This window comes from Bombus pascuorum, chromosome 14 (genome assembly GCF_905332965.1).
Source record: "Bombus pascuorum chromosome 14, iyBomPasc1.1, whole genome shotgun sequence".
In the NCBI taxonomy this organism is placed as follows: Eukaryota; Metazoa; Arthropoda; class Insecta; order Hymenoptera; family Apidae; genus Bombus; species Bombus pascuorum.
Window position 1 is genome coordinate 1,040,975 of NC_083501.1, and position 10,173 is coordinate 1,051,147.

The window sequence follows — 10,173 nt, forward strand, 5'->3', positions numbered from 1 at the left end:
GATATTTCGCAAAACTCGGCAGTTTAAACAAATTTTTAAATCGTTCGATTTTGCCTCGAAATAATTCCAATGCTGTGGAATGGTTTCTCTTCTTTTCATGCAGAACAAGAATTAACGCTGTTCGGGCTGAAAAATTCAGAGAGCTTTCCTCTTGCTCTTTTACATAATTGTATTAAGCGATTCGAACTATTCAGAAGTCAATCCGACCAATTTTATTGGAAAATTGGTTCTACCGTTCGTAAAGTTAAGCGGTAATTGCGTGTTACGGTATTTAAATTGTGAGATTTTGGAAATTGTCGAATGGTTCGGAATCACGCAGAATCTAAGCTCGACTCTATAGAAGTGAATTCTTTGATTTGCGAAAGATACAGCGCTATTGCATGTTCTTATTCGCAATAATTTACTAGTTAATGATGTTAGTGAATTGAATCGAATAGGATAATCATAGGATACGTAAATTGTAAGATTTCATTTGTTTTATTACCAAACTTATTCCATTATTCCTCTGATTCGTTTAACCCCCCTATCGTATTAGATAATAATGGAAATTCGTCAAAATCTTAAAAATTTATCTCGATCAACAAGACCAAAAAAAAAAAAAAAAGAAAGATCTCCATTAAAATTTCATACAGAAGAAAAAGATACATCGATTTAAGGATACGATTAAATCACGTAAAATTTATTAAACGCAATAGGGGTATTAAAGGCCAGATTGACTTCTTTCTATTCAAAAAGACACGCAAATAAAAACGAAGCGAGAAATTTTCCACCTAAACCTCATCATCCAAAAAGGAATCGCGATTCTGACTTTGTTCTCCGAGAAAATTCCGATCGCCTCGCATATTTCGTCTGCCTCTCGGTTGCTCGGTATTTCTTACCATCGTCCTTAGTGACTAGTTCGTTCAGCACTAATTTATTAAATGTAGAATTCCTTAGCTCTAATACTAGTGAGATCATTGTTCGACAAGGGAGCTGAAAGTGACCGGCAACTTAACGAGAGGAACGAAACGGAGAAACAAAATAAAAAAAAAAAAAAAAAGCAGAAAGAATCGCGAACGAGTCCTACTAAACTTATCTCTCGTATGTACATTTGTATGTATGCGTGTGTATGCGTCTCGTTAAAAAAAAGAGAGAGAAAGACACGAAGAAAAATAATAATAATAAAATAAAATAAAACGAAAAAATCGAGCAAAAAAATATATATACATACACTTATTGTATAGGGTTAGGTTAGACGTGTTACAACACTGGATTTAAGTCTTTCTCTAGGAGATCGCGCGCGACTGATGGCCCGGATCGGTTTTTCCAATTTATTACATACGTATAGCTTCTCCATTTTTTTCGGATTCAGCCGCGATTACTCGTGAATTGTCGATACTCCGCGTCACGAGCACTGCTTCCAGAGACATCGAGCGTCGTTTTTCAAGCGATGCGATGGCCCATGTACGAGAAATCCACGAAAATTGACCATTTTTTTTCCATCTTTTATATTTCTTTTTCCTGTTTTTTTTATCCATTTGGTAAAATACTCGACTAATATGTTAAAAATTGCAGAGTAGATTAGATCGCAAATTTCCAAGTCGACCATTCGCGCCGTAGATTCGAAGGGAGGACGATCGAACGACTTACTCTTACTCGTCTCTAATCTCTTCCTTCACAACTCCAGAAAATACAATGACCAATTTCTCACTATTTTATGGGACTAGACATCTTACTGATTGCACGCTCTCTTTCGTCCGCCTCTGTCCTCTTGGATCAGCTTCCTCACGCTTTCTTGTCCATTGGCCTCATCTTCCTTAGATATTTTGTTCCCTCTCGCGCTTTTCTTCCTTTTGCTCGTTTAGCTCTCTTTGTTTGTTACGATTGTTTCGAGTTCGTGGTCTCTTCGACTGTCTCGACGGGTGCACGAACGAAGGAGGAAAGAAGTTAGAACACAGAGAGTTCGATGCTAAGATGAAAGAGGTGCTTCAAAATGGCGCCTCACGGGTCGTTGCTTTCGTCTCCGTTTCTACCTCTTTTTTCAATGGCGCACCCGATTTCACGCCCGATGTCTTCTCTAGCATCTGCAACCAGAAATAACAACTCTCATTAGTTACGAATTCCTTTAAATTCGTTCTTCGATTCTAAAATACAGGCGTCTGGAGTTCGAACGATTAGCAATTTGCTTGATTATCGATTATTAACTAAATAACGCACGAAACTGTTTACTTAACATCTCTGCGAGTCCGATTATTTAATCTTAGAACACAAATATTCGTTATTTTCATGGTCAACAATTTGTTTGATTATCAATCTATTAATTAATTAATATTTCAAACTGTCATGTAAGTAGAAATTACTTTCAACTGGTTATTTAATCCTAGATCGCAAACGTTCGTAGTTTTTTATAATTGGAGAATTTGTCTGAATATCAATTATTAAGTAGATAACATTTTAAGCTATCGCTCGATAAATTCTGCGATACAGCATCGCAAAGATAAAAATTTATATCAAGTTGTAAATTTTTTTATCGACATTCGTGCTTTTTAAGAATATATTGGGTAATGAGAAGATTTTTACGAAAGGATGAGAAATTTAATTTTTTGTTTCCGCGTTTTTTCTCCTTTGTTGGACTTAAGATTGATTTGGGAAAAAAATTGCTCGAGAGACTATCGCGTGATATTTATACGGTATATCGTAATGATGTTGTATCGTTTGCAAAATATCATTGAGAAAAGTAATTTAGAAGATAAAAATTGCACGTTGAAGATAAGAACGTCAGACTGGGAAATAAATGCAAACACAGCGCGAGACTCTGATCTAATCCCTTATCATCTTTGTTTGCTTATTATTGGATCTCGTTTCATTTCTGTAATAATTCGATAATATTGTAACAGTATGGAAATTTTATTGTAAATCTGCTGATTCGTTGAACGGTATTCATCCAGAGAAAATATCTATTTCCTACAGATTAATTTAAAAATTCAGATAGAACTGTCCGAAGAAAAAAGGGAAACGATAGTTTGCGATGGTGGTAAATACCTTGCCAAGACGACGACGCCTCTGTCGTCGATGCCTGCAGCCGCAATGGCCGGCGCGATGCCTCCTCAACGGGTTTTTCCTGTCGCAGCCGCCGGCGTCGTCGTCACGGTCCATGTTAGCCCCCTTCTTTCGTGCTCCCTTCGACCCGTGGATTTTACATTTAATTGTACCGTGGACGTAGTCGATGTCCGACCTCGATCTCTCTTCCAACGACGACGAGGTTGCCGACCTTGTGGACAGGTACGGGTATTTTTCTATCCAGACCGGGTTGTTTCTGTAAAAGTCAGAAACAAACGTGGAGAATTATGAAAATCGGCGGCGTTATTTCTTGAATTGTTTCGTGTCATAGCCTGCAAGTTACAAGCGAAAGCGCAATAAACGCAGAACAAGATGAATATTGTGACGAAAATGTGCATGCGAGCCTTTCCATATCTGATTCTTTTAAAGAATCTTTCATTCTATGTATTTGAGAAGAAATATTTTCTTTTTATTATTAATTTATTAAACGATATTACGTGTATATTCTTTAAATTCCAGATCAGTCATAGATCGTAAATTAGATATCAAAATATATTATTATTATATCGTTTCACATTGAACAACATTATATACGTTAAATCTTAAAATAATAATAATATCGTGTAGTATAAAATCTACGACTATAAGGAAAAAGATTCGAAGGAAGACCACAACCATCCTTTATATCGAAAGGGTTAATTAACAAGAAAGTGCAGATGCTACGGAAGATCATTTACTTCCTTGTTTCGTTCGAGCAATGAACCTACCGGACATACATGAAGTACGAGATGCTCGTAGTTGTAAAGGAGGAAATAGAAAAGTGTCAGTGAGATATTTGACAGATGATTGATTAATGAATAAAGAGGTTTGTTAAGTTACTATAAATTACTCGTTGCATGAAATCCGTGATTATTCTCATGTACTCAGATGTTTCGAATTTTTATATTCCGTAATTACTTCTTACAAAGAGTATACTCGTTAGAGTGTAAGAAATCATTCATGAAGAGATTATCGTATTTCAATGTGTACATGTCTGACGAGGAGTCAACTGAAGTTATTCTTAATTACGATTAATGTTCTTCGTCAGAAGTTTGAAAAGATGTTGATGAAGTCGAATGGAAAATGAAAGGTAAGAAAATCTTTTCTCAAAGACAGGCAGGTTGCACTGGCGTAGCGATTGTACGATCGAGTTTTCATACTAAATCTTATTCACAAACCGCAGGAAATCAAATTCGATAAAAAGCAAGAAATTCAATACCAAGAAAATTCTATGTACTCGCGATCAATGCATTAACGCATTAATGCAATAATGCAATGCATTAATGAGTACGCTGCAAGCGCTTATGCAAGTTCACGCTCTTGCAAAGATAAATCAAAGAACTAGACTCTGACTAGATATCATAGCCGGTAATTTACTTGCAATATTCTATGTATTTTTGAATATCATACAAATTTTTCTACTTTTAAATACAGTCATAAATGTATAGGCATTCGAGTTCCAACAGAGAAAATAAATTATAATTACTATTAAACTTATATTTCCTATAAAGCTTGAAATAAACGTTTCGAACTTGTAGTAAATAGAAATGGATGTAAGAGGTTAAGAACCACGCCTGATAACGAATTACGTTAAAAAGATACTACGGCAAGATATAGGTATTATATAAAAATAAAACAGTTGAAAATTGTAATGTGATGTAACGTAATGTCTTACATATTCAGATAAACTTTTAGTGTAATTATTGATATAAGCTGGTAAGTAAATACGTTACCAGTGATGAAAGACACTGAGATTGGCACATATCGATACTTAATTATTAATAATTGATAAGTATAACAATTATCGATGACTTCGTGCGGCGATAGACGTTTTATTTTCGTTGCTTCGTTTATAAAATACCGAACCTTTCAAATTCATTTATTTCGTTTGTAGGCTTAACATTCTCATTTTCTGGAACTTACGTACATATTTTTCCTTTTCCTTATTTGCTTAAAATATGATTCATACACCACAAAAAAATTCTTCTCGTATTAAAATGATAGATGATAATAGTCATGCGATGGTGTGTTACATCACAAGCATAAACACGATAATATAATAAGTAAAAAGTCGCACATTCGCTAGAAATTGTTAGCGCGTCCGTTAGTTTGCGATAGTTATCAATTAGTAGTGAGAAATTGAATGTTAAAGCTGGTGTAAAGTATCTAACGTCGCTCGATCACAGCGGAAAGTATCACCTCGTTGTCCGAAGCTTTCCCTGCAAAGTTCAACCGTAGATTTACGAGCGTCGAAACCAAGAGTAATTGCTCTAACAGATTTAACGAATAAACCAGTTGCTCGGTAAACAATTTCAAATAAATTATAGAATTACATAATAAATATATTGGACAGAATTTTATCTAAACTACTCTGTATGAAATAAATTTCAGCCATGGAAACAGCGCCAAGCTGTCCTAAACTCCATCAAACAAAATTCAACGTAAAAATCCAACTCTAGCGAATAACCAAAGACGCGAGCAACTTCATTGCAATTTTTACAAACGAACCCAACCAACGTAACAATATCGATAAAAACATTGCGTTTCCATTAATAATCCTGTCATCGAGTAATTTCTCAAGCAGAACTTGTACCGTAACAGAATTAAAAGTGAATAACAAATTAATACCAGTTAAATGGATTTTAGCTTGCAAATATAAATTACAATAGACTTTGCTTTGCACAGGAACGACGCGACGGGTTCTAAGATAGAAGATCTACGAATATTATACCCAAACTACTAAGAATGTAAAAACGACGGTTTAACAACCGCCCGATTGATTAACGGGTTGATCTAGGCGACAGCTGCATTTCGACTCATTGTCCTCGGCGGTTCACGTTTCGAAATAGTACTGGATTCGCGTGTACTCGTCACATTTGCGATAAACAATAGGCGCGAAACCGATGATCCAACTGCTTGAACGCTGCACGCATGCGCGTAAGATCTTCTGAGAAGAGTACGAGGGAGATGATATTGAAAAAGAATGAGAATAAAAAGGAGAAGAAGATTGTTTTATCGATCGTTGGAACAAGATAGACGGGAGAAAAAACTGTAGATCGAGCGACGAAAGAGATAGCGCTCGATCGTCCTAGTACTTCGGACTAACCTTCCTGGCTGAGGCCACTCCACGCAACCGTGAACTTTAGGAAAAGCGACAGAGATTATCATGGAGCGGCTGATAATCGCCGCTCTCGAGCCTTCTGTCCTCGTCTCTCCCGGTTTCTCTGCGACAATTGAACCGGCCGGACCGGCTAATAACCACGGCTCTGCGAAGCCACCTACTATCGACGTGGTAAAGTCCACCGAGATGAATTCCCTTCTATCGTGAGGAACGAAAGAATAACAAGTAGCTGATTGGAAGCACAGCTCGCCGATGGCAGGCGGTTAAATAGGTGCTTTTCGCGATTCTCATCGTACTCGAGCCAATAACTGATGGGACGTCGATTACGAGCTACCAATTCTGCCTATGGGTGCTGCTCTCATCTGTCCATCTTAATCTAGTGACAGAATAAATATTTTTCTGCGTAAATTTTCGTCAAGGTGTATTCTAATCTTTGACGTGATCGAGGAATACGAATTGGGAGCCACGGGAGCTGCCTTCAGTGCCTCTAACACGTTTCGTTTATGGATTTTTGTCAAATAAATTCTTAAGAGTATAATTTTAATGATAATTCTTGATGACAATTCGTTGGAGCTTTTGGAGGCAGAGAGAGAGTTACCTTGGATACTGCTTTGATCCATCGAGATTCAATTGGCAATCGAACGGATATCTTTTAAACGAATTTTTAAAAATATTTGCTGGTGATTCGAGATAATTCTTTGACCCGGGATGGTTCTTTAAAATAAAATTAAATAATGCGAATCGATCGAGTGCTTCGATTTGTCATACTTGGATTAGAAAGTGAATACACTTTTGTCTCAAGTTTTTGCTAATTTATAAGGATTTGGAACAACTTTCAGTGAAGAATAATACATTATATTCGTTGATATTGGTAACGAGTTACCATTGGAGTTCATATTGGATCGATGAACTGAATAGACGCTATCTGGATCGAGATTTCGACAGCTGAGCTAAATGTTTCAAAGATAAAGTTGAAACGTTGATCTGGCTTATCAAGTAAAGTCGACTTTCATCGAAAAATATTAAACGTTGCTTTCTCTTAAATTCATCTCGTTGTATAAGACGATCTTTGCGAAAAACAACTTCCTTGTGTTATTAATAAATTGATAAACGAGCGCATCGAAAGAGAAATAAAACTGAAGCACGATATACGAATAAATAACAGAAGTAAAAGAAGAAATTGAGTCGCAGAAGCTATTTCGAACTTGGAATGTTAACGAGGTCGTTGGGAAATTAATCTCATGGCCGATAATTGCAGCCGAAATCACTGGAAAAAACCCAAGGCGAGTCGAAGGTTGGAGGTTGTTGCAAAAATCTTTGCATAATGGAATATTCAGACGTTGAACGGGCCAATTTAACAGTTAAATCGGCTAGATCCCGCGAAGTCGATGATTTCCGGCCAAGACAGGAAAGAAATTGATCGTCGCGTTGAATATTTAAACACGTCTGGCGAAGATTGGTCCTCAAGGCAAAGACGAGGTGTTATTGGAAATTATAATGTTATTGGAAAGGTTAACAAAGTCTGAGGTAAGCGACCATAATCGACAACAAGAATAACGTTCATCTTCTAATTTCGTTTCGTCGATCCATCGACGAAACCACGAGAAGATTTGCAAACGTCTCTTGAATTGAATTTCAATTCGATCGAAGGAGGAAATTAACTGCGCGGCGGTAGGCGGCGATTAAAGTTTCAAATGTTCGATTAACGTTTCAAACGCTTCGTAAACAAAGAAAAAAGCAAGAGATCGTAACTAAAAACTACTACCACTTTCTACGAAAAGATTCGTTTTCTAGAATTTTACATATTTTCATATGTAAAATTACGAATAAAGAAAAAAGCGTATGAGATTTATATGTGAAATACTTGACGGAAAACTAGACTGAGAAGAAAGCTTCGCGTGAAAGAAAGACGCACAGTTGTCAAAAACCGTCTCTAAAAATGAAACCTTCCAAACCTCTCGTGAGTATCAAACCTTTGATAATTCGTCCCGTTAAAACTCTAAAAATTATAAAAGATTTACTCGCGAAAAGCTCGATCAACGATCGATCAACAACGAATTTCCTCGCCAATAAATAACCATGGTGCAGAAGCGGCGCAACAAGGAAAATAGCGTGTACAAAGTTTCGTAGCTTAGAGTGTAGAAAAATACCAAAAGAAAAACAGGAGAAACTAACATCCACTCACACGGCGTCCACGGAACTGGACTTCTCCGGCTTGCAATATTGTTGCAGCTGGGTATAGGTGCACGTATGGTAGCAACACTCCTCCGCGAGTCCCGGGCCCACGGAATCCATAGGACTATCCTCGCTGCTGTAGGAAAACGGCTCGTTGTAACCTCGATCCTTGCACGCGAGGTACAGAGCGTCGCTGAGACTTTTCGAGCATAGCCTGAGCAAGGACCTCTTGTAAGGAGTGCTATTAACCGTGTCGAGGAGCGTGAGCAACATCAGGCCGACCAGGACTATCGTCCTCGCTCTGCTTCTTCCAAACATGGTGGTTTTCGCACGGCAACCGCTTCGTGGCATTGCGAACGATACAACTTTCGCTTCTTCGAGAAGACAGCTACGTGTAATTCCCACTGGTAACCAGTCGAACGACACAGTGACGGATTATCGTCGTTCCTTTAATTCACGAAAGCTGCTCGGAAGGTATCGCGTTCACTGGTAAACACGACACGTGCCTTTGATCCGTCCACTCTTCGAACTGTACGAAACTTTGACAAATATTCTTCGGCCGATCGAATGTTCAAAGAGTTGCTCGATTCGGAGATCCTAAACGTGAATCTTCGGAGACACGGAGACGATGTGTTCCTGACACGGTGTACCGGTGGACTAGGTGTTCCAGGTGACCAGGATCGGTTTTATACGCGCACTTTTGCCGATCGTGGGGCTCGTTATCGGAGAACGTGCTCAACGTGGTCGTATCGTAAACGACGACGAAAAGAGAAGAAAAAGAGAGAAAGAGAGAGAAAAAGAGAAAGAGAGGGAGCGCGGTTCTCGTTCCCGAAGATGAGACCTCCGTTGGTACCGAGTTCCTCGGTGCCACTGGTACCGGCTAGCCTCGCCACGCGGTTCTTGTTCTAGATTTCACGGATTAGAGGAGTGGAACAATAAGGAGGCGCAGCTCGAAGGAGGGGAAAAGATCAGCGGAGGAGTAGGTGGCGGAGCGTCAAACGCGATCATAGAGAAGGGGGAGGTCACGTCGGACTGCTGGTGGTACGCGTCCTCGTGTGTGCTTCATAGTAGATCGAGAGAAGGGGTCGATGGAGCGAGATCGCTCGATCTCTGTCACGTTTCTTTGCCCGGTACAGAGGAACCGAACGTGCTAGCCTAGTCATATTCTCCAGGTGATCTTGCCTATCTCTTACGTCCGTTGTCCAATTCAATTTACGACCGTAAAATACCAAGTTTATCACTGATTCGCGTGGAACTGTCATAGAACGTCTGTAGTGTTTTTAGTTCCTCGAGGTCATCCTCGATTTTTCATCAGATACCTGGAACACGTGTACGTACGATCTGTGCCAGGAGACGAAGGAATAAAGTTAACGCGTGAGTAGATACGAAGGTTAAGGGAAGGAGCGTGATATTTTATGTTCGTTGATGCACCGATTCGAGTTTCATTCTACGATTAAACGAGGGAAAATCAAGATACATTGTCAGGCTCCGTTAGGATCTGTCTTTGAAAAATAGCCGATGAGTCCACCAAGTTTTGTTAGTGTTTCAATATTCCTCTATCGTATTTCATATTCTGTTCATACATCGATAGTCTGATATTTGTCGCAGACGAACATCACGAAATACAACGAAATCTTAGAAAAATAGTATTTATCCTCGTAAATTAAAAACGTAAATTCGTACGTTTTATCGTCCAAAGTCAAATAATGGCATCGATCGACAATGTGTCGAATTTCAAGATTACTTGCCTGAGAAAGGTAGGAAACGTGATAAAATAGGAAACGTATCGTCTTCTTCTC

General features: G+C 38.6%; 1 protein-coding gene across 1 annotated transcript; it reads right to left on the reverse strand.

Moving 5' to 3' along the window:
• Nucleotides 1-513: 513 nt before the first annotated feature.
• On the reverse strand, nucleotides 514-9,404 carry LOC132914182 (insulin-like growth factor I, juvenile form). The gene is made up of 3 exons (XM_060973053.1): nucleotides 8,385-9,404; nucleotides 3,022-3,295; nucleotides 514-2,063 (listed from the first exon to the last, which is right to left on the reverse strand). Exons 1-3 carry the CDS (start codon nucleotides 8,723-8,725, stop codon nucleotides 1,968-1,970), a joined length of 711 nt encoding a protein of 236 aa, XP_060829036.1. The 5' UTR covers nucleotides 8,726-9,404; the 3' UTR covers nucleotides 514-1,967.
• Nucleotides 9,405-10,173: the final 769 nt, after the last annotated feature.

What these genes read in the sequence shown, in the direction of transcription:
- LOC132914182 (XM_060973053.1), bottom strand. Translation starts at nt 8,725, where the DNA reads ATGCCACGAAGCGGTTGCCGTGCGAAAACCACCATGTTTGGAAGAAGC. An exon ending in TCCAGTTCCGTGGACGCCGT is followed by an intron (nt 3,296 to 8,384) that starts GTGAGTGGATGT and finishes TGACTTTTACAG; the next exon opens with AAACAACCCGGTCTGGATAG. An exon ending in GGCGTCGTCGTCTTGGCAAG is followed by an intron (nt 2,064 to 3,021) that starts GTATTTACCACC and finishes TTCTGGTTGCAG; the next exon opens with ATGCTAGAGAAGACATCGGG.